This window comes from Amblyomma americanum, chromosome 8 (assembly GCF_052857255.1).
Source record: "Amblyomma americanum isolate KBUSLIRL-KWMA chromosome 8, ASM5285725v1, whole genome shotgun sequence".
NCBI classification, from domain to species: domain Eukaryota; kingdom Metazoa; phylum Arthropoda; class Arachnida; order Ixodida; family Ixodidae; genus Amblyomma; species Amblyomma americanum.
In genome coordinates, this window is record NC_135504.1 from 41,290,149 (window position 1) to 41,315,176 (window position 25,028).

Genomic DNA, 25,028 nt, shown 5'->3' on the forward strand with positions numbered 1-25,028 from the left:
CCGACACAGCCGCACACAGTTGTTTGCGCTCGAATCATTTTTTGCCGTCTAGAGGTAAAATGGGTGAAACGCGAACAAAAACAATTTCATGATTGTATATTTACCATTCGCACCCTTGCCGTGTGTAGCTTGATCTGGTATCCAAGACCACAGAGGGCAATTGGTTTATAAGCCTAAATTCTCCACCGGCGCTTTAATAAGCGTTTCGTTTTCGCGAAAACAAAACCGAAACCATAATGCTTTGTCCATACGCGCTGTTTCTCCTACCTTGTAGCATGTCCCACACTTTTCGAGTAACAATTAAAAAGATGCTTTGTGTTTAGAAAACTGACATGGGCGACATCAGCGCGACATCGGCTCTGATGCAGCAGGTGTATGGGGAGAAATGAAAAAAAAAATACTGGCTTGGCGATTGTTGCGTCGCTGCATTTTTTCACGTGAATGCAAACTGCAAATGCATAAATGGCAGATGTTAATTGCGCAGAGGACCATGCCCTTTGAGGCTCTTCTAACAGTGTTTCTAAGACATGGACAAATCTTTGAATTCTAACATCCGTCTTTGCGCCTTTATTTTCAGGAAGTTTAAAAGAAAAATGTCGAATCGGAAACGTTTCCGAGTTTACCGCGTTGCAGAGTAACGATCGAAAGATGGAATTAAATTGTCTCGAGCGGTTCCTTAAGGAAGAGCGTGTTGTTCGATGTCGTATAGTTGGCGGGCACCCTTACTTCACAAATGACTGCCTTTCTTCGCTTTACCAGTTAATATTAAATATTCTTTATTTGTATTGACAATGTACGTCGCTGTACAACGAAATGGAGCTTATCGAGGCTTCGAGAAACAATTTACAGGAGCACTTTTCAGTGGCCTCATTCAATGTTATTTTTTTTAATTCCGGAAATAGCAAAGAAGGTGGAGGACTCTAGATATATTTTTGGTCACCCGATGCATACAGTTCCCCTTGAAATACAGAGCAAAAAGAAGCAAAAATCTTAACGACGTAGTCAAAAGGCAGTGTTTAGATTGTATACAGCCAAAAGGAGCTGAGATTTTTATAGGCTGTGGTTTACAGATAGCCTATAGAGTATCCATAAACAAGACAACATTAAGGCTGTTACAGATATCACTCTATAGATAGTCTATAGACTGTCTATAGAAAAAAGTAGTCAAGACTGTTACAGACTTACGATATGGATAAGTCTTTTGACTGTCTATAGACTACAGGTAAATAAGGCTTTTATAGACTTGAGTTTACACATTGTCTATAGACTGGTGACATGCTTGACGCCGTCCAAGCTATGATGATGCTATCCTTACGCTACCTTCTTTTCGGTGTTTCAGTGAACGCACGCCCGCACACCCACTTTAGTCATCCCACTCCAACACACCAAATATTGCTGCGAAGCCACCATAAACAATTTGGCACATTTATTGCGGCACGAACACAGCCCAAGTAAGATGCCAAAACAAAATATATAGGGTCTCAGAAGCGGTATCAGAGAAGCCGTTGTTGCAGCGCACGTTCTCATGAAGAGCAAAAAACTGACAAATGAATGAAGCCATGATGTCAAATTATTAACTCAGCAGATTCCAGTTTTGCAAGTAAATCTAATACAAATTGCTATAATTGCTAGCGGCGCCCAAATCACGCTGCCGCTGAGCCTAGCTACACAGGCCACCGAGAGGGAGGGCTACTAAGTGACCGGTACACTAACTAAACACATCAGGGTCCTACCTCCAAAAGATAGTGGGGGGTGGGGGTGTGCGAGTCCAGGAGAGTCTCGAATAATACGAACCTCTGCAGAGCGGAAGTCTATCGCTATTCAGTAAAGAAAGCAAACCAAAGGCCTTGACGAGATCATCGAGAGTGAGTGTGGGTGATGTTTGGATAAAGGGTAATGGAGATGCTGGTGAGGGCAGAGACGGTTACTCCATCAAACCGTCTATATGGCGCGCGCAAGCTGCAGTGGGTGAAGAGCTGAAATTGTGGAGGGAAGCAGCAGCGGAGGTGCCACATGCACCGCCACCGACTCAGTCTCGGCAGCTCGTACTAGGGAGTGGAGGTTGTAGGTGGGATCACTGAGGTCTCGTTCAAGGCGTTGAGCACGGCCTTGAGCATGTCGTATGGCTTGAACTCGTACTTCATGCCGTTGACCGTGAAGCTGGCGGCGGTGCCGTCCTCGCCGAGGTCGTCAAACACGACGCACCGGTCGTCGGGGTAGGCCTTCAACATCTCCTTCACCTGCAGTGCAACATTACATGTAGGGTCGTCCACACACGGCCTAAAGCGCTCTAACGTTGGAGTACGCTTGCGCCATCTAGGAGCAGCCTAGGGCTCCAAACAAGACGCGACAGTGCATGCATGCTCCCATTGACCGAGTTCAACGCCTAATTTCTTTAAAATCTATATCGGGCCCACCTAATATGAGCGACTGCTACAAATACACAAAATAGAGCGCCGTTCTAGCACTTTACTGGCATGTGGTCGACTGTACTATCGGAGACAAGGGCCTCCAGGACACATCCTTTGAAGCCCACGGCTCTGTCAATAGATGCTGAATCGAGACCACACTATTGGAAAGGATAGTTTGACCCCCTAGCTCAATTATGTGGCACTGAATGAGCTGACAGCTGAAAAATATCACACCTGAATGTGTGAATATATCTTTTCGTGCGTCCTGCAGACTTTTGTCCCCGATACTGAGGGACAGACAGAATTATTTGACATCACGCGTAATCAATGTTAAGAACATGGGTAAAAAGCCGAAGCAGCGAAGCTTGATGAGGCCCATATTCCCTCTAAATATAGGTTAGTGAATTTCTACGGGTCTGCAGGAAATTCTCCAGCTTAACAGAACAATTTGGCATTGCAACGGTTAGCGCACCTTACGAAGATAGCTAACTGCTTTTTAAAATGGAGCTCAGTGATAGTTAACGCAGAAATTTCGACCACATTGGGTCTTTTTATGAGCGTTAACGTTCCAAAGCGTACGGCGCTTTCTCATTTAGCCACCATGAAAAGGAGAGGCCGCACTCGGGGTTCGATGTCGTGACGTGGTGCTCGCACCATAACCTCTTAGACACCAGCTTGCTCTCATAGACACAGCGCAGTTTCTAGAGACGTGCCATTAAATCTACTGACTGCCCATGAACACGAGTTCCGTGCTTACGAAGCGCTCTGGCCACTCGGTTTTACTACAGTTAATTTCTAAAAAATTCATTAGAAGGAATCACCTTTAGTTCGGCATTGATATCATAATCAAAACATGTGCATATAAGCCGCACATCATACGTACATTATATTAAGCATACATCCATAGTCACGTTAGTGACTCTTTATCGTGCTGGGGAAATACCTAATTCACACACATCGAAAGACATCAGCGCCTTCAGAATCAAGCCATCAAGCTCATGTCAATCAGTTCATTTCAAACACAGTCTTTGCCCCTCTATCACAGCATGCGCATACTTCCAGTTTAACAATCATTCGCTGTGAAATTAGCCATCATTACGTACAAGCTAATCAATCATCACTCTCATATTGATGGCTTTACTAATCAGCTTATAAATACTATCCTACTAGGTTTCAACAGCGTAATGATCTTCTTTTGCCTAAATTTGGCACTAATTACGCAAAATTTACTGCAATGTTTGCTGGCATATCCAGTTGGAAACTTTACCATGTGAAATTAAAGCATCGTTTAGTGTGTTGTTCTTTTCGTCTCTTTTCGTAGGTTGTATTTTTATGCAAATTGGTTGATACACTGCTTTCCATTGTTCGGCAGTTCACACCGCTCGCTTTGCTCTAATAGGTCCCCCCGACAGTCGTGGACTAGGGGACGTCTTTCTGTGCTGATTTAATTGCACCAAATAATATTGTTCGCGCTACCGAATAAGTTTGAACTTGAAATATATACAATAATGTGCCGCACTGCACGTTAATAGGGCCAATGTGGCTAGGAGGCTATATGATGTCACCATTTATGGCATTCCATGCCAGTAAAGACTGTGCAGGTGGGGATGGGAGGATGAAGTGAAGGGCTCAGCCTCTTACAAAAAGTTTTTTAGACAGTCTATAGACTCTCCACAGTCTTCTGTCTATAACGTCTATAGACACACTATAGGCAAAACCTACAGAACAGTCTATAAGCAAAACAAATTCTATGGAACGTCTATAGACAGTCTGTAGATTTATGGCCATACAATTTTAGCAGACCTTTAGTAGACTGTAACAACTCGGCCAGGGGAAGGGAGGATCAAATGATGGGCTCCGCCCTTAGAAACATTTCTTCAGACAGCCTATAGACTCTCCCTAAACTTCTGCCTATAAAGTGTATAGACACACTATAAACAACCACTAGTGAACCGTCTATAAGCAATACAAATCCTATAGACAGTCTATACACATTGTGCAGATTTATGGCCATACAATTTTAGTAAACATTAAGTATACAGTTTAAAGACTATGAATAGACAAGAAAAATATTTATAGGAAGGCAATAGAGTCTATAAGAAGTGTATAGACCCTCTATAGACAATTTTTATAAGGGCGGCAACAGGGTCAGTGGGTTTCACTATTGCCGCTGCAGCTACGTCTCTGGCCACGTGACAATGGCACAATTTCGTACGAATGGCTATCAAAAGCCCTTTTAGAGCTGTCACCGTAAATGTGTTTCAAGGCTGCTCCGCGACAACTTCAGGCAGGCCGGCTCACCTTGTACCCGAGCGTGTTGCCGTCATCGTAGGCGAAGAAGCTCAGCAATACTCCGCCTCGAACCAAGCGCCAGAAGTGGGTGTGCGTGTTGTTGTCAAACACGTACGCCATGCTCTTTTCCACCACCGGATACCTGACCGTGTTGTTGCCCGCGGTAAACTGCGCAAGCGGACATCCGAAAGCGCGTAAAGTTAATTACTTCTTCCAATGCAGCATCAACGAAGTGCTTAAAGGGGCTATGAAAGAGGTTCTCAACAATAATGCGATGTGCCTAGGATGCTAAAGGACGCCGCTTCACAAATATCGTCCAGCAAGAATTATTTAAATGCGTTTTGTGGAAGCCGTTATCTGTAGTCAAAATTTGAATTTCCGCGTCTTCGCGCCTTTCTTTCTCCTCTCGTCACATTTTCCATGCTGAAATGTCGCCGCTCCTCCGGCGGCCGCTCGCACTCGCCCCCTCCGCCGGCTGCCGACGCGCGCGAACCAATGCAAGCACTCCGCTGCTGACGTAACGAGCGCAACATGACGTAGCGAGTGCGGATGCTGACGTAACGAGCGCGGATTCGGGCGAAAGTGCAGCACCGCTGGTCGCTGCCAGGCGTGGAAGCGGTAGTTTTAAAAATTGTATTGTAAATTATCGGCTCTCTTTTGAGGGCTAGTACGCGGCATGAACGCTCGTCGGACTGTACTCTACATAAGTCAAGCATTTTATAGACAACCTCAAACACCCTTTTCAGGTACCAATTTACAACGCAATTCTGGTACTATTTCTTCTCAAACAAACGCGTTCTCAATTTTCTTCCTACCCTCGATCCTGTGTGCAGCTCGTGCTAGTAAACGCTCTCTGAACGAAGCGGTATTGCTAGCTTGGCTGCTGTAGGCAAAGATGCAGGGTGTGGTAACGCCAAGTGCACACAGGACTCCGGAGAACAACTAGGCCGCGTCCGGGTTCGAAAGGTTTATTCCAAATGAAGACTTAAAAAAAACAGCAGTTGGCAACAGTCGCCTGTATACCTGCGCTAAAAAATCACAGCAGTAAGCGAAATAAGCACATAAATTCTCACCTCCTTTAAAAGCCAAACTTTATAATTTCATCTTACGCGACTGGTTTTGTGTTTGGATAACCAAACAGAAGCTTCAACAAGAGGCTTTCTTCTTGTTGCGGAAGAAATTTCTGTGGCTGTCATGAGTGCGGGCAGTGCTTCACACTATTCTGTGCAGGTACTATTCCACAATAGCGAATTCACGCGCCCTAGCAGTCTTTAGCGTAGGTCAAAGCAGAAACTTAAGCCTGTTGTTAAGTGTTCATTGTGCGTCACTACATTAATCAACAATGGGGCGGAAACACAAACAAGCTCTTTGCTGTTGTTCCAATTCCGTATTTGATCCCAGACCTGGCGGTCTTGGCGTCACAGATGGCACCTGCAAATTGTGAAGCGGCAGAGGAGCGAATCTGACTATGTATCATTAGAAATCATCGGCCCGAACTTCATCAGTAATCCCAGTTTAAAGCAAAATATGGAAACAGAAGCGATTGGCAAAACCTTAATACACGGGATGAGAGCGTAGTGGGTCACGTAGCAAACACGTGTTAATATCTTAGCTGAAATGAAGCAGAAAGGGCAAGGACAGGTCGTGTGTTGCGAAGGAAAAACAGCCGGTGGACAAAACAGCGCCAGGTGGCGGCAGAAAGCTGGGTGAATGACATCGAAATCTCTGAAAGTTTCGCGATACTATAGTCGAAAGCACAGCCTTTGGTTGATGCATCGGTTATTAGTGGCGGCCTGAAAATGTTCGTTGTCTTCCGGTTCGTTTCAAGGACTAAGATGACGCGATGGCTCGCTAGTCTTCAAATTTCTGAACCGCCATGATGATGGTGATTCAAATCTATGACGCCAGGGCGGCTGGGCTAACAGCGTCCTCGAAAATGTGCTTCGACCACTCAAGCTGATGATATAAGGTTCTTGTAAAAAAATGCCAAACAGAGGGACTTCAGTAAAAGTCCAGAGCCTTAATGCAATCGCTGGAGAGGTGCCAAGATTAAATTGGGAGAATTACATTCCAGGCGCGTGGAAAGGACGCTATGCATCTTTACGCGATGTGAAACATAAACATTGTGATGAGCTTGAAAAATGGGTGAGCGTAAGAAACCAGACTGTAAGCGGAAAGCAGACGTACGATACACACAGAGAGGGATTTGCTCGATGTCCGGAATTTGCTCCATACCAAGAAATGAAAGCGCACACATCCTCAGGAGCTGACGCTCGTGTCGCCGTCACACACTGATAAGATAACCAAACACCTTCACACTCACGCCGAAAAACAGGTATTTTTAACCTAAGAAATATTCTTAGTATTAACTGCTCAGACATCGTGTGGGACGAACTTGGTCGCAGTCTTATTAAGAGTCATGATGAAACTGGCACACTTCCGTTCAGTGAAATGTGTAATTAATATATTCCACCTGAGCAGAGCCATACGGCTACAGAAAAAATGTTTCCCCGCTTCCTCACAATATTTGCAGTTGAAGAAACATTCGTGCTGACCTCAACAAAGGTGCTCAGACCATCAGCAACTCACTCACACAAGTTGGTTGGGAACTGATATCAAAATTAAACTCATACTTGTGCACTGAATTAGAGCGCCCTAACCGCACACTAGAACAGCATCATGCCCACGGGCTACATGACTTAGTCTCACTGAAAACTCACTCAGCCACAGAAGCACTGACTGAACATCTCAGCCTAACATAAAGCTCACCAACGCTTGGACTCAAAGCTTCAGCCTAAGATGCAAATCCCTGTGGCTCATACTCGTGAGCCAACTGCAAAGCTAAAGTGCCAAGTCAAAACTGCTAAGCCAAACAGCCAACTCACTTATACTCTCGCTTATAGACTCCAGTACTTAAGCCGCATCAAAGTTCACACTCAACCAGTCAAAAACGAAGGCTAACATCCAATCAGCACAGGCTCACAATTCCACAGGGGGACTCATGGACTCGCGAATTCTGGCTACACCGAATTCACATGAACGCTCAAAGGAGCTCAGTCAATCTCGGATTTCTGTGTGAATTCCAGCCCCATTAAGCCTGCTTGGCAGTACTTGCTGCTGAGCCCTATGCTGAGACCGTTACCTGATAGCGGCTGTAGCGCTGCACGTCTTCCTTGTTCCGGATCGGCTTGACGAAGTCTATCTTGTCCACGCTGTTGCGCGCGTAGTTGATGGCCGTGGTCACGGAGAAGCAGAGGCGGGATCGATTCAGCACTTGCTTCCAGTGCGGGAACTCAGCGAGAATGTCCAGCTGCACACAGAGAACGACGGCAACTTCTTGACTGTGAGCCTTGAAAGAAAGTGCGGTAAGACATAGTATTTATTTATTTATTTTGTTCTCAGATGCCCCTTTTACAGGGGTTTTACATGAGGGGTGGGTGGATTCTCAGACGATTGCAAGGGTGGGCGGGTTCATAAAAGAAAATTTTCAATGACTGTCCTGAAATTTGTCGCGCTGGAGTGGTCAACAGCTTCTTCAGGGAGATAATTCCAGTCTTTAGCTGTTTGTGGAAAAAAAGTGAAGGTGTGATAATGTGCGCGCGTGCGGCGGATATAAAGACTTGTAATGACTGGTCTGGGATGAATGGCGGTGAGCGGGAAATATAACCCTGTGATCAATTGCAAAATGATAGAGCTTGCGGTAGAGAACGAGCCTGGCTATTTTATGTGGCATGGTATATATTATCTGGTACGGTTTGGGTTTTGGGTTTATGGGGGTTTAACGTACCACAGCGACTAAGGCTATGAGGCACGCCATAGTCAAGGGCTCCAGAAATTTCGACTATCTGGGGAACTTTAAGGGGCGAAGCTGGTCGTAGAAAAAAAAATTCTTAATCAAGACACAATAACGAATCTTCAAGAAATACGTATTTTCGCGTGCTGATTCTAAATATGTGATTCAATGTTATGTAAAACAAGTCCTTGTGCACTTATATAATAATATGATGTAATTTTCTCCCGGGAGCTTGCAAACAACTTTTCCTGCAGGGAACTTGCTAGAACGCATGCCATTGGCTTGTCTTGACATAGCGATATGCAAAGAGCAAAATTATTATCCTGTCTATTATAGACGTTGAGTTACAGGGTTGCTAATTTGCCACTTCACAAACATGAAGAAAAACTTGATTTCGTGATGATTTAAATAACCTGTATCTCACCTTCTACAACAGGCAGGATGATAATTTTACCCTTATTACATAGTTTGATGTCAAGAGAAACCAATAGCATGCAACCTAACAAGTTCCCTGCAGCAGAATTTCTTTCAAACTCTCAGAAAAAAGTTACAAAAATATTGCAGAAATGCACAAGGACTAGTTAGTTGGACATAAAATTATATTACATATTTGGAATCAGCATGCAAAAATACATGTTCCCTGAAGATTTCATAATTGTGAGTTCATTAATAAAAATTTATTTTTAAGACTCACCTCCTCCCTTAAGGTCCACTCACATCACACAGTACACGGTCCTCTATGATTTCGCCTCCATGAGAATTCAACCGCCGCGGCCGAGATCGAAGCCGTGTCTTTCAGGGCAGCAGCCGAGCGCCATATATACCACTGAGCCACACACCGCGGCGGTCACTGTGAGGTATGGTGTGGTGCGGTGCGGTATGGTATTTTATGGTATGGTATGGTATCGAATGGTATGAAATTGTATGGAATGGTATGGTATGGTACGGTGTGGTGTGGTACAGTAAGGTACATACTGTTTGCTTTGATATATGGAGTGGTATCGCATGGTACAGCGTTTAACGTTTTCTAATCCGAACTGGAAGCAATATTTTGAAATGGCAATTCCTATTGGCCATTTACACATGCTATGTAATAATTGCCGCGGGAAAATATGTAGGCACATACACAATGTTTAGACGTTTTTTTTATATTCCCTTTTTTTTTCAAAACATTCGGGTTCACAATGCCAATAGCATTGGAAACAGCTCTATTGTCGGGAGTGCGAATTTCTCCTTCCTGATATTCGAAGGCCACCTTGTAGCTGCGCGAAGTCTTGGCAAATTATAGCGAGAATATTGCAGACGAAATTGGTGTGCTTGATTAATGTTTTCTCTCGCCCTGCCAGGTGTATCAGAAGTCGTGGTAGGCAATATAGCATTTGTTTACCAATTTCATCTTACAGCCTATCCGTGATACGCACGTTCCACAACGACACACATGTGACACAGTTCTGTGATCACGTGACCATCCTCTTAACGTACTACGTGCTTCTTTTGTCACATGAAAAAGGGGTGTACGCTAGGGCTACTCAATGAGGGGGGGGGGGGGGTCATGATCTTACCCTACATGCACACCCTGCCTCTCGCTTCGTGCAGTCTTTGCCAGCCCCAAAAGCTTTGAAACGCTTCTTACACGACACATGTAGGCGAGAGGTGAGAGCCCGAATGCCTGTGACCGGGTCCAACAAGCGCAGCATGCGCTTCGGCCTTTTACAAGGGCGCCCTGCCTGATAACATCCACAAATCTGTGCCCACAGATTTGATAGACAGAATCGGCAGCGTTTACGCCAGCCGGCATGAGACAGACTCTAAGACAAGACATTCCAATGTCCTATCTTAGAAAATGTCTTATCTTTTTTTAGAACATTGCATAAACATTGCATAAACAAAGATCTGCATAAACCTCACTGCCACTTAGACACACAGGCTTTAGCTGTTTGCTTTAATTTCACGAAATTGCCAACTCTGTTTCATTACTTGTGTTCTTTTTATTTTATTTTTTCTTGCGACAGGGAACCAGAAACACTCGGCTATGGCAAAACCCAAATATGTACTTTTACCAGTAATAATTCAAAGCCTGCATTAAGTCAGTAACGGATATTATATATAGTTCCGATGTTTTCGACATCATCATGCAGCATGCGAAAACAAATTTGGATGTAATGTGTATTTTCAAGCAAACATAAATTGAGATTAACATGAGATATTAGAACACTGGGAGATGAAAATCTAATGTTCCGAAGCTTAGGCTTGGCGCCTGGCTACTACAAACTGCAGTGCTTGGCTGATTATCTTAAAATGACGGCCTGTGGGGCCAGTTAGTACTGGAATGAAAAAACTGCGGCGCCGCGACAACAAGAATTGCGTATAATAATAATAATAATAATAATAATAATAATAATAATAATAATAATAATAATAATAATAATAATAATAATAATAATAATAATAATAATAATAATAATAATAATAATAATAATAATAATAATAATAATAATAATAATAATAATAATAATAATAATTGGGTTTTGGGGAAAGGAAATGGACACCTGAACCGTGCCGTAAGGGAGGGGATAAAAGAGGGAGTGAAAGAAGAAAGGAAGAAATAGGTGCCGTAGTGGAAGGCTCCGGACAATTTCGACCACCTGGGGATCTTTAACGTGCGCTGACATCGCACAGCACACGGGCGTCTTAGCGTTTTTCCTCCATAAAAACGCAGCGGCTGCGTATGTGTTGTCCTTTTCATTCTTATGTTGTCGTCGTTTCGCCGCAGTTTTTTCAGCTGATAATCAAGATTTCATTTCAAAGCTCCAGCATAGCTTGACCTATGGACGGCATGACAAATGTCCCCAGTTCCCGAACTCAAGTCAGATGATTATGCCTTGTCAAGTGTTTTACCGAACTCCTGGCCATCAGCAGTCCAGTAGAAAGCTTGTATTTATCGCAAAAGCTTCTGAATACCCGGTGATCTCTAGCTTCAAACCACGCACCTTTTTTTCCCACTTAGACAAGGCGAATGCTCCAAGATCTGCCGCACTGCTGCGATCGTAGTGTAGGCTTCCGGTGTCCTTTAGAACACCAGGGCTTTTCCAACGTGTATCACCCAGCCCGACGAGGATTTTTCAGGTTGGCCCTCAATAGAAATAGGCCAACCAGCACAGGCATTCGATGAACCTCCCCACACCCGCATGAGTGCAGCGACTAAGATCCACCCGGAACGCATTACAACAGGTTGCACGCTGTCGAGCAGCCAAGCATGGCTCAAAAAAGGTCAATCGAACATATATAGTCACGCGCTACTTTTTGACGTTTAACTTCAAATACCACCACCATTATTGATTTATCTTGTTGCGGTTGCTTGTCCCTTTTGTAGCGTAAACCACAGTGGCTGAGGGTGACCAGTTTCATGTGCATCCTGGAGAGCCGTGCTGCCCATGCGCGAGGAGCAGTGACGTCACAAAGGTCAATAAAAAAGCCCTCTGTCGAAGTTGGGAACCGAGCCACTGCCTTTGGCGTTTCAGGCAGAGACGCTACCACTCCGCCGCGAAGGCTCGACGTTTAACACGAAGGATATACCCCATTCATAGTATTGCAGAAGTCACGATCATTTAAAGGATATTGTAGTGTAAGCTACATTGGCCCAGGTTAACCAGTTTCGCGTGCATCCTGGACAGCCCTGCTGCGCATGCACGAGGAGCAGTGACGTCACAATAGTGAATAAAAAATCACTGCGTCGAAGCTGGGAACCGAACCAGAGCCTTTGGCGTTTGAGGCGGAGGCGCTACCACACCGCCACGACGGCTCGCTGTTTAACCGCGAATAAAGGCGCAAAATAATTTACCGCGAGGTATCCGACATAAGGAAGTTTAATATGGAGAGAATCGAGCTTGCTCTAAACAACAGAGGTAGCCTAAGAGCGGTGAAGAGGAAACTAGGCATAGGGAAAAACCAGATGTATGCGTTAAGAGACAAGGAGGCCAATATCATTAGCAATACCGATAAAATAGCTAAAGTAGCCGAAGTAACCGAATGGGGTGGAGCGCATATGACAGGTTCTCTCATATCACGAATAGCAGGATACCAATATACCTCAAGAGAAAAGTGTACAACAGCTGTATCCTACCGGTACTCACCGACGGGGCAGAAACGTGGAGGCTAACGAAAAGGGTTCAGCTTAAGTTAAGGACAGCACAGCGAGCCATGGAAAGGAAAATGATAGGTGTAACGTTAAGAGGCCGGAAACACGCAGAGTGGGTGAGGGAAAAAACGCTGGTTAATGACATCCTAGTCGAAATCAAGAGGAAGAAATGGGCTTGGGCAGGGCATGTACTGCGAAGGCAAGACAACCGCTGGTCCTTAAGGGTAACGGAGTGGATTCGAAGAGACGGCAAGCGTAGCAGGGGGCGGCAGAAGGTTAGGTGGGCAGATGAGATTATGAAGTTTGCAGGCATAGGGTGGGCGCAGCTGACAAAGGACATGGCTAATTGGAGAGACATGGGAGAGGCCTTTTCCCTACAGTGGGTGTAGTCAGGCTGATGATGATGATGATGATGATGAGTGAATGCGCGCCTTTCATATATTAATTCCTCCGAACCAGATGTCGCCGCGCTTACGCTACGTATATCCTGGCCTAGCAGAGCTTGGTCATGATCAATTTTTCAGTGTTGTTTGCTTTCAGCGTCTATTAGTTTTTTCACCGTTGTGCTCGCGTCTTGCAGTGTTTGCACGAGTGTTATGTCGTGTGATTTTGTTCCGGGGTTTGTCTATGCATTACGCCCGGCACAACGGAAGCAGCACCACTGCACGGGTGTCGCTCACCATCCCTCTGGTGTGCGGACCGGGTGGATTGATTGGGTTCGGCGGCGAAGCCGCCAGGTATGGTGACTGCCTCGTATCCAGGGTGTTGACGATGTTGGGCTCATCGGTGCTGTTGCTGGTGCTGATCCCCACCACATCAGCTTCCCTACAACACGGAAAGGAAGGCGGGTACTTAGATTTTTAACGCCGAAACGGCCCAAACCTTCCGCCGTGTGCGTTGACTCTTCGCGCACGGGCTAGCAAACATCAAACGGGACGGAAAGGAAAAAGGACGAGATGATTCTGATATTAGGGCTTATTTTTCCACGTGGTCTGTTCTTGTCGGGCCACAATTGAGGAGGGAGTCACTCGACGTGAAAATAAATTACGACAAGGCTCACAAAATGTATAAACGTATATATTATTTGTTCAGAACCAATAATGGTGTGTCTGTATTTGTTCTGTGACTACACAGGATACATTTTAATGGAATATAGACACCAAATCTTTGCTTGAATTTTTCCTTCGTTCAAATGATGCGTCAGGCATTAGCAAGCACGGATTACCCCGTGGTAATCGCCTACGACCTCTAAATAATTTATATATGAGTTTCAGGCGCTTTTTAGGTTTCAGTTTTATGAACTGAATGATGGCTGTGACGTGTAGTTCGTGTTTAGGTCACGTGAGCTATTAAAATAAACGGCTGTATAAGTGCTGATACGTCGATTGTTATTTCAGCTCTTGAAGCGGGCTGGCTTAAGTGTTGTAATGAATTAAAACTACTTATCAGCCAATATGTTGCAGCTTTTTAAGTCCCTAACGTGACCTTAACACCAACTACCAGGGTCATCTGGGCTTTGTGCTAATTGCGTGGATGTCACAAGCCCCAAAGATGGCAGCCCTCGCAAGGTTGTTGCGCATCGCTTAACTGCAGCGCAGCTGAGTCAAGAGTGTTATGAGGACTTCCAGAGACGTATGATTGTAAAGAATGACCGATTCCACATATATGGGCGTTAACCCATTATCGCTATCCGAAGGACTTCCGTCCTTGAACAATCAATCCGAACACCAAAATCGATGTAAAAATTGAAGTGAAAGCGCATCTAATTCGCATTTAGCCTAACTAAGCAAATTGGCCGTCAATTTTTATGATGCGCATTGTTGCGAACCTTCGCATTCACTGTAATGAAATTAAGCTCTCTATAGGTAGCCGATAGCAAAGGTTCAAACAGCAAAGAGCGATACGCATGAACATTTGCATCGATGGAGCCTAATTCAGGTTGCTTACGCCGTTCCTTTCTATTAAAAAACGTTTGAGGTTACTGCGGCAACCCGTACTGGAAGAATGCGAAAGCATTGACGCCTCCTCGTTTCTCTTTGCCCCTCTTCTCCCCTCTTTGCTTAACTAGTCCTTTCTCCTCACATTTACTCGATTAAGCACTGACGTAATTTCAGGAAATTTCCAAAATACCACAATTTATTCTATTTTTTAACCAAGTTCCATCAATTGTACATTTTGAGTTTTCGAACTCGGCTCAACACTTCGTTTTGAAATTTGGCGCCACGCGTTGGCTCCGCCCAAACTTCCGTTTTTTTCAAATTCCGCGACACACGTTTTCCTGGTTCCGACTACTTTTTGAACATTTTTGGCTCTAATTAATTAAAGAATACACTTATCTACATAATTCTTTTTTCGACGTCAACCTCACATCATCCTCTTTCGATTACAATCATTCGTTTGGCGCTACCTCTTCTAAGTTCCTCACAACTGCTGTGGACACGTTTTGCGGAAACGATCTTGTCCACATAGCCTAGTAATGATTTCGCATTAATAAGGCGACTATTAGTAATTGTCCTCAACGTCGCGTTGAGGTTTCCCGTTTGTGGTCTGTCACCACTAAGCGCTGTCGATCGAGTTGCTTTCGAGTGGCATTCATGCTGCCCATGAGCGTACCTCAATAAGTTGGCGACAGCAGCCTCACTCATGATGGCGCTGCCTCCAGGCCAGATGGCAGCCGTGTGAATCAAGGTCCAGTTTTTCTCCAGGATTCCAGTGGGATTACTCGCTTTTCGGCGGAATATCTGCTCGAAAGCAAAGAAGCTTAGCATTATCGCAGGGTCCCCCACATATCTGATAAACCTGATAGATTGGCTAGCTTCTGGGAGGCACAGTACAATCTGTCTCGAAAGAGCACGCCTGATGTTTCCCTATACATTTGAGATTTTTACGTTCTTTAATTTTTTTTGTTTACTCATTTTGCATTTGTTTCGTTGTTCTCATCTCTGTCTCTGTCATGAATCTAGAGGTTTCATTGATGACCATGTGCTAGTGAAGCTCCTTCTGAAGTACAGCGCTCGTCCTGTGTGATTGTGCTCCGGAGTACAGCCTCTACTTCGGCCGCCAGCATACCTCTGGTAGATTTTTTTTCACTGAGATAAGAGCCTGAGAGATCTTCCTAGTGCTCCTACACTTTTACACGACACATGGGGTCTTTTGGCGCTAGTCAGACCGTTCTTACTGCTCACAGGATAGCTCTGTGGACGAGCTGTGTTCGTGTTTACTTTGCGAGCACACGGAACAAAGTTTAGAACACACATTTTCAAGCTTAAGCTAATCCTCGTTAAGAATACTCTGCTGCAAAGTAAAGTTCTAAAGAGGTATTCTGCTGAAGTTCATTTCAAACGGCTAAAAAAAATTCTAAGCACAGTTTACTCTTCTAGCAAAGCATTACGTTGCAAGCAGTTCTTAACGTCTACTAGTATCACAAAACAAACGGACAATCAGCCACTTTCGGCGGAAACATTGATTACCCCATAAAGTAAAGCGGTGATTTCCCTGCACGGCCCTCTAGGGGGAGGGGGTCACACACTCGTATTTTTCGGAACGTATCCCTTTAATTCCTAACGTTTTTTTTTTGCACTTCTTTCTACTAAAAATGACTAACGTTCCTCCTCTATCCTCAATATGTCCTCTCCCAGTGGAGATTTAGACACCTCGCCCCCTAATTTCAAATCTAGAGGAAACTCCTGTTGTCAGCAATAAACGAGGTAGCGAAACAAAGCAAACACGGAAGAGGCGCTTCATTGTCGAGGTCCATGATAATTTCGGCAGTCCTGGGCCTTTAAACGTGCACTAACATCGCACAGCGCACGGATGTTTCTATTTGTGCTCTTTATAACGCATGCCTGCACCGAAATGCAGCAGCTGCGGCCGTGACCCCCAACCTGCAACCTCGTCCTCCCCAACTGCACTCTATCCCCTACTAAGCCATAGCTGAGGACCGGCTGAAGGCGCGAGTGCGAGAGAGTGACTCGCATATTGGTAGTTAACTGACTCATATTTAGAACGACTGCATGCAAGGTCACTTACATCGCTGTAGTTAAGGGCTCGACCACTTGGCCTGGCGTCCTTGAGGATGCTGTTGATGATGGCGAACCCTGAGAAATGCGACAAACTCAGGAGTTCGCTAAAGTTTCCCTGCAGGGTATAGTGCAGGGCATCCCGCACAACGCTCGCATCCCAGAGCGTCGCTCTGGAAAAGAAAAATAAATAGTTAGTGCAGAGTCATGAAGGAATGGCACGGTAAGGTATGGTATGGTATGGTATGGTATGATAAGCTATGGTATTGTATGGAATGGTATGGTATGGTATGGTAGGTATGGTATGGTATCGTGCGGAGTGGTATGGTGTGGTACGGTATGGTACGGCAGGTATGGTATCGAATGGCATGGTACGGTATGGTACAATATAGTACGGTATGGTATGGTTGGCGCGATATGGTGTTGCGCATTGCATTTACCAATATACGGGGTTTAGCGTCCCGATGCATCATATGAGCTATGCGAGATGACTTAGTGATGGGCTGCGGCTTAATTCCGACCATCAGAATTACTCAACACTCCGTGCCACCGCATGCAAAACGGGTGTTTTAAGCCTGAACGCTTTTAGCTCCCCTTCTTACGCACTCAGGAAAACAGGAAGCAGAGCCGCGATCTAAATTTCCGAAACCTTTGGTAGGATTGGCATACAACATGAATCACGCTAACGCAGCCGACGCGCCACGACCATAAGCGCCCCGTGCGGTCACTGAAATTCTCTGCAATCACGGCGAGAATCGCACTCATCATCATCCTCATCATCAGCAGCCTGACTACGCCCACTGCACAGCAAAGGCCTCTCCCATGTGTCTCCAATTAACCCTGGTGCAGGCAGGGGCTTATCATTTTTCATTGTTTTATGTCGCCCCAACCTAATGAATGTTCTTTGCCAGCTGCTCCTAACGTATGCCTACCTAAATTTCTGCCGCCCCCTGCTACGCTTGCCTTCTGTTCGAGTACACGCCGTTACTCTTAAGGACCAGCGGTTATCTTTCCTTCGGACTCATGGCGGCAGCGAATAGTACTGTGTGTGCTAGAGATTTCATCTCTTCATCGCTCGCAAGCTGCAACGTGGTCTGGAGTGGACATGATCCAAATGTCTAGCTTGCTTGAAGACGTAATTGAAACGGCGCGACGAACGAGGTCAAAAGTAGAACACACACGACAGGACCGGACCAGCGCCACTCGGACTTGTGTACTTTGCATACGCGCCTGACGTATCCTGAAGGTGGCTCCAAAACACTGAAGACAGCAGCCTGTACTTCCAATGGCACCAGTTTTCTTCTCAACCAATACGACACCACTCGTGAGTGGCATGTTAAGACGACGATCAGGTTAACGAAAAAGTGGCGGGACTCGTGCGCAAGCTTCTATGAAAGAAAGGGCCCAATGTAGAAGAAATGTCATCAAATAAAACTCTCGCTTCGGCCAGTTGGTCCATGATTGAAGATATAATCCAAACGGCGCCGCGAGCGAGGACATTACACGTACAAACATGAAGCAACTAGCTCAAGCAGGAGTTTTACTCAGTCAAGCTTGCATTTGTGTGCGCCCAAACTTCGGAATATGTAACAAGCAGACACGGGGCCTTTAAAACGAAGGGTAAGGGCTGCAGAAATAACGGCCGCCCAGGGCGCGCGGACTGGCAGACGAGTGGCGCCAAGGATGTAACGGTTGTTTGCCAGATGCAAGACCTTGAAGAAAGGTTCAGTTTCATTCCATATAGCTAGATGATCTCAGGAATCAAAACAGTGCCTTGCAGGCCTTGAGGACAGTCCACTGCTGCGGTGAAAGTCCCAGGATCTTATGTTCTCTTAAAGGGCGAGGATCGAGGCGGTCTATGTATCTCGGTCGCCAAAGAAGGGCACTCACACAGGAGACGCACAATTATCTTCTCGCTTCCACATCTTTCACAAGCAGCACTGTCGGCCATCCAAATCCGGAACGTGCATTGCTCTGTAAATGCAAAGCCGAGCCATAGACTGCAAAGCAGTGTTGGTTCTCGACGCGATATATTACGGAGAAGACGAATGTGCAGTCTAGGGTCCAGTGCCCCGAGGCAACGGTTGAAAAACTGGCCAGTGTTCCACGCAGAAAGTGCGAGCTCCAGAGCCAACCTGCGCAGCTCATACGCTAAGTTAGGTCTTGATATAGAACTACAGACTTGAACTCCATCACTGTGGGCAGATCAGGCAACTTCTTCAGCGTGTTTTTCAGCTGATACCGCAGTGTCCTAGCAGCCACTGAAAAATGGAGTAATGACCTTTCAATATGGCGCAGTGACTGTGCCTGTGCCCCTCATTCCTTCTTTCTTTCTCTTCCCAATTCCTCAAATAAGTGATGCTCAAGCCTCTTAGTGGCGATGTTAATTTGTTGTTTTATCTTTAAAAGCACTGCCGTCAGCTGCTCACTAATCTCTCTCTGAGAACGCGAAAGCGTCAAAGGCCTTCCAGCGAGGCGAAGCAAAGAAGCGACGGCTAGAAGCTCTGCGGCTTTTTCCTCTCTAGATTTTTGCTAGCCGTGGTAACTACGCACTGTGTTGCGTCTACTTGATGCACAGCCCTTATGAACCGGACGAAATGCAAACACGCAATGAACTTACACGACACCTCACTGTTGGAGAGGAGGGTTCGGAGAAGTAAAAATGTTCTTAAAGTAATCTCAAGGCTCATAGACGCAAAGAGCCCTTTTTGTGCCCATGGAGGAAGGAAAGAACTCAGGAGAGGTGATTACGTCACATTTTTTGAAGTCTGCTCTCCCCTACTTGGCCGCCATCTTTGCGCGCTTGCGCATGCCCAGCGCGCCAATGAAAGCAGACGACGCCACTGCACCCGGCGTTACTCTTGGCTGCGCCATCGGCCAAAGCTCCCAGTACCCATCGCGAAATCGCGTGACTTCCGGCGCACTTTCTGTCGCGGAACTCGGACAGCGAGGGCCTCTTCTGAGTTTTCCTTCCTCCATGTTTGTGCCACTTTTTTACAAACACTGTGACGAGATAAAAGCTGCTCTACCAAAACTCCTGCGCCCATTTCTGGAAACATCATGATGGCACCGCCCAGAATCACCACTGTAGTTGGAGAGGAAGTTGAGCTTCTTTCTATATGTTCTCTACCAATGCTGGCCCTGTATACTCACATGAGGCGGATGTAGGTGGCGCCCCACATGCCCAGGTGCCAGCGGCTCTGGTTGAAGCGTGTGATGGCTCCCTTCACTCGCCCGTCCAGCAGCCTCCTGTTGTACATCCGCCATAGCGCAGGCGTGTTGTCGTAGTAGATGTTGACGATGTTATTGACTGCAGCAGGCGCACGCGACGGACAACAGGGCTAGATGTAGGCCACGTAAATGTGGCCTAAGGACAGGTGCAAAACAAACTTGTGCAAAACAACCCGAAGCACTAGGCAGAAATTTCGTTGGACACCACCAGTGCGATAGAGCTAAGCTCAATGATACAGACGGCTGGCTTTATTCGGAGAGTGAATAAAAATCGGGTTATGATGTAGATGACAGCACAGCGTCAGTTCAAATAAACCATTAGTTCGAATTAACGAGATGCGGCAACCGTTAATTCTTCAATCCAAAGCTGTAGCTTGCGTTTCCCCGTTTACGTTTGCCAGAAAAGCATATAGGGAACCAGGGCGGTAGTCTCCTTGTAATAACACTAGTAGCGCCGCCTAGCAGCCACTGCGGCATTTACTGTGTAGGACAGCGCGGCTAGAAGTGCGGATTGGCGAGTGAAGAAACGCCGAGAGGAAGGGGAAGGGACAGGTGTTACGTAGGCCTCAGTGACGCACAGGCGCGCTTCCTCATCCTTCCGTGTAAGGCGCGCATGCTTCATAATATGAGCACCGGAACAAAACAGGCGAGAGTAATAAAGGGAGAAAGGAAAGAAGCAGCTTTAAAAGAGGCAGTGCTCTAGCAGTTCGGTGGAGGAGGAGAAAACTTCCATTGTTGCACTGTATTAAATTGGGATTGGGAGTTGGGGATGGTTGTTGCGCTGTGTGGCAGTCCCTTTTACGGGACGCCACAGGCCGCCACTGCTGCCCCCGTGCTCTCTTGACCAGGGCCCGCTGGGCCTCCAAATCCGAGCCGGAGAGGGCCGCCTCCCAACCCTCCCTAGTTGGCTGCAGTGAGTTGCTTGTAGAAGATAACCCCGCAGTGTATTGCATTGATTCGTCGAAGAGGTCCCCGCGATTTATCAAAACCACTCTAAAAGTGTCGTCGACGACACATACGCCAGTGTGTCGTAAAATGTTTTCGCTTACAGAGGGAAGCGGGCGTTACGCTACACTAAGACTCAGCAGCTTCACTCACGCTTTTGCTGCTTGAAGACAAACTGAGGTGGTTGACTCTTGTCGGTTGAGTACATGAAGAACCGGATGTAGACGTAATCCGTGCATACGTCATGCTTGCTCCACAGCGCCGTCGCGAGGTACTCGAACACGCATATCAACCTCCACGGCACTGGCGAATCACAAAAAAGAGAAGAGCAGCATGCATTCATGTCACCATGGTTATAGGCTGGTCACGTTCACTGCTGTAGAAAGGCTTTAACCATTGATCTCCAATTAACCCCGTCCGGTGCAACATGTATCCAAATTGTTCTAGCAATTATGCTCCTCGTATCTTTGTTTCGCCAACTTACTTTCTCCTCTATCCCTTTCCCTTCTGACAGTTGCTGCTTAGCTGCTTAAGACAGTTGATAGCTCGTTCCGCGGCCGGAACCGTATTTACCTTCTACTTCGTTTGATTCCATATGCAGTAAAAAGACACTACGCGAACCCGCCAAACTTTTTGAGACCGGTGTTACGCGTTCCTTATTTCGGACCCGTCGATAAATCCGCGTGCCGGCGCCTTCGACCCTAGGTAAACAATCATTACAAAGCTTCGTGCTATTTCCGCCCTCTTAAGGAAGTATAGGCGCGACGCTCGAAAAGAAACACACTCAAAATAAACCCTGCAAATGCTAGCTCTGGTGTCTATATTGAAGCACGCATTATGCTTTTAGGCACTCAGTCAACAGGTGCGATTTCACGGCCTGCGCGGGGCATTTAGGCTTCTGTTGCTCCATCTTGAACGACTTCAATGTCCAGTTCACCAAGCTGACGGCCTCAAATAGAGGCGCAAAATTTTTTATTCAGTACGTAGCGGCGAATGGGCATCAAGGTCCACACACGGTCACGTAACTTGCAGACCATGCGGCTCCACCAAATAGCAGCGTTGGGTGTCAGTGCGCTGGTGGTCTTAATGCGCAGCTGGGCAAGCCGACGGGCTTCCGCGCTCTGCAGGGAGGCTGTGACGTCGATGCTGTGTTCGTGGCTGACATTCCCTTGCATAACTTTGAGCACGGCCGCGGCTTCTTTTCCGTGGACGAGCCTACAGTTGGTCTCATCAGAGTCGTCTCCACGGATTGAAGGATGGCATCTCAGGCCATGGGTTCGGCGTCGACATACAAAGCAACCGTATCAGAGATAGATTTCTTTAAGCATTTGGTTAGCGCAATAGTTTGTGGATGATACGCAGATTTCATACCTTGGCTCGTTTCGCTGTACAGCAGGATTGATCAGATGTGTCCGCCAATACATACACTTCCTCTCTGTGACGAGTATTTCGGAACATCGTGGCGAAGGAAAATATTATCAGCGCAGAATTTTTCAAAATCTGTTCCTCTACCACGGAGCTGGGATTTCTCTTGGGCGTAGCTGGTCAAGCAGTCGGTTGCTGCTATAAATCAATTCTTGCCGTATGTCAACGGGGGGAGGGGTTAAGTAGGTTCACGTCTATCTGCTGGAAAACTCTCGTTGGTGATTGAATTGGGCGCAGAAATCCGCCGGGTTTTGTTGCTTGGTGACATTTCGCGGTGTTCGCAGCTACGGCAACTCCTGACCCAGTGTGCCACGTCAGCGGAGAGACGGAGCCTGTAATAGTAGTGTTGAACTCGGCGAAGGGCACTAGTAATGCCGAGCTGGCCAGATTTTCGCTTTATAATTTCCTAAAGTTTGAAGGGAGTGTGACAATTCATGCGGCCTTGTTGGTCCACAGATGTAATTCTGAATACAACAGGAGGCTAATCCCAGTTTGAACACTCCGGACGTTGAATAAGACTTGCCTTCCGCGTCCTCTATGGGGTACTATAACTCAGGGTTTCAGTGTTGGTGTTGTGCGAAGTCACTGGTGCTTATTGGTTCCAAAACGATGTCCTCATTGCCCTTTTTCGATGGCTTGCCGACAGGCCGTCTGCATCGCTGTTCTCTCGTTTAGACTTGTAGACGGCGGTGATGACGAACTCCTGGAGGCGCAGACTGCACTGAGCTAGGTAACAAGAGGGGCCCTACATATTGGCAAACCCGAACAAAATTGGCGGCGGTCGCTAACATTGAATACAAATTTGTTCAGGTAGGGCCAGAATTTCAATGTAGCAGCGATTAAGGCGAGGCATTCCTCCACGGTCGCCAAAAAGGTAGGGCCGGAATTTCAATGTAGCTGCGATTATGGCGAGGCATTCCTCCACGGTCGCCAAAAAGGTAGGGCCGGAACTTCAATGTAGCTGCGATTAAGGCGAGGCATTCCTCCACGGTCGCCAAAAAGGTAGGGCCGGAATTTCAATGTAGCTGCGATTAAGGCGAGGCATTCCTCCACGGTAGCCAAAAAATTAGTCCCGTACTTCTACAGCCAAGGGCTTGCGTATAAGATTACTTTCATTAGACCGTCGTTTTTCCGAACAAGGACGGCACCAATACGTCCACGTTGCTTGCGTCGTTATGAATTCTAGACTCTAGTCTCAATCTATCGGTTTTTCCTGAAGAATTTTTCGAAACATGCGCTGTAAGGTGCGCTTGGAAGAACGGCGAAATATGAACCAATGTGTAATAATGTACAGTACATCAATACTGGGCATCTATCTGTTTATTGCCTCAAGCCTAAACAATAGTGGCTAGTAGGTGGGGATTACATGCATCGTGGTCGCCACCACAGACGGCAATCATGCTCAGACTGCCTGATGAGATTGGACTATTGACTCTGTGATTTGCGCGATTCATGCCAGTTTTACTGACGCGTACACAGCACACCGAGAGACATTATAGGTACTGCTTAACATGCTTGATGCAATACTGATATGCTGGATACAATACTTACGACGTGTCGTTGTTGTAGCTTGAAACAAGAAAGCGGAATAAAGCATCAGCACAGAGGCAGCTAAGATGCAATGAGCAAGTAAAAAGAAAACAGTACCGAGCGGCATCGACAAGATAGCCAACTGTTCTTGTGCAGAAAAGTCCATTCTGTTGACTTGTTGACTTCTGTGCACTGTTTTGTACTGAAACATGAATATTTCACATCTCTGTGGGTGCAAATACTTTGTACCACGTTTCCAGGCACTTGCGAAGTAAAAATTGTTTTTAGTTAACTTTTTGTCATGATATTGAGATGAAATTGTGCTGTATAATTATGATGGTGCAGAATTTTTAAGCTGCAAAGGCATCTGCGGCCAAAGTGCGCCGTGGCACAAGGTATCTTCGTTTACTGAAGGTGGGATCAAAGGCCCATTTCCCAAGCGTTTCACCCTGAATAAGCCGAGCCCCAAGCCAGGGGAAGCTTTTGCCCATTTTATAACCGGTGCGTACCCGGCGGCACTGGTGATCAAACCCCGCCCTTCCCGCATGGGATCCGCTGCAAATTAATAAAGTAAGCATGTAGGAACAAAGGTCTGGCATTGCACGTTGTTGTGTGGGAGAAATACATCTTCATTACCTGCTTCTTAAGCAGTATATTGCAGAACTCTTTGAGCCTTATGCAGGAATATTTCTCGATAACATTCCTGCCCACGTTTCGAGGGCTTTAAAAAATACATTGCCTTCGAAATGGCGCTGCGTACGCGTACAGTCTATTCTAGGGTGAACTTGGTTGTTATTCACGAAGGAACGACATCAAAGCTGCAACCAGAAATCAGAAAAGGGCTTTGAAAACATTTGATTGCTTGTGTTTCTACGGACGCTAAACGTTTCTTCGCCCCCCCCCCCCCCCCGCCTCTCCCCCCAGAAGAGTCCGGCGGCTGCTAACGGCTCCTTTGTTCGTAAACACAGCGTTTGTCTATTGGAGCACTAAAGTAGCATCCCTCCCACATCGTAAATCGCGGGTTTTCTGTCAAGGCAGGTGAAAAAAAAGATATCTAAATGGTATCTCGTCAAACCTTCCATTTGGCTGGCTTACGAAGCGATCTACAACTTGTGCACTGATACTTTATACGTGATGTCAATATTTAAAGGTTTTTGTAATGAATCTAAATATTTAGTTTCTGGAAATAAAAATAGGGTTGTATACACCACACGAATCTCAACCGCTCCTAGCTTGCTTTACTG

The 25,028-nt window shown here is 46.2% G+C and overlaps 1 protein-coding gene across 1 annotated transcript in view; it reads right to left on the reverse strand.

Moving 5' to 3' along the window:
• Positions 1-1,102: 1,102 nt before the first annotated feature.
• The window catches only part of LOC144101480 (uncharacterized), a 252,786-nt gene continuing 228,860 nt past the window's right edge, over positions 1,103-25,028 (reverse strand). The window contains exons 9-16 of the mRNA XM_077634661.1: positions 20,983-21,132; positions 19,807-19,963; positions 16,664-16,826; positions 15,248-15,375; positions 13,315-13,459; positions 7,846-8,013; positions 4,713-4,871; positions 1,103-2,240 (exon numbers count right to left, since the gene is read on the reverse strand). Of these exons, the coding sequence (XP_077490787.1) occupies positions 2,049-2,240; positions 4,713-4,871; positions 7,846-8,013; positions 13,315-13,459; positions 15,248-15,375; positions 16,664-16,826; positions 19,807-19,963; positions 20,983-21,132 (1,262 nt within the window). The 3' untranslated portion in view covers positions 1,103-2,048. The remainder of the gene's footprint in view (positions 2,241-4,712; positions 4,872-7,845; positions 8,014-13,314; positions 13,460-15,247; positions 15,376-16,663; positions 16,827-19,806; positions 19,964-20,982; positions 21,133-25,028) is intronic.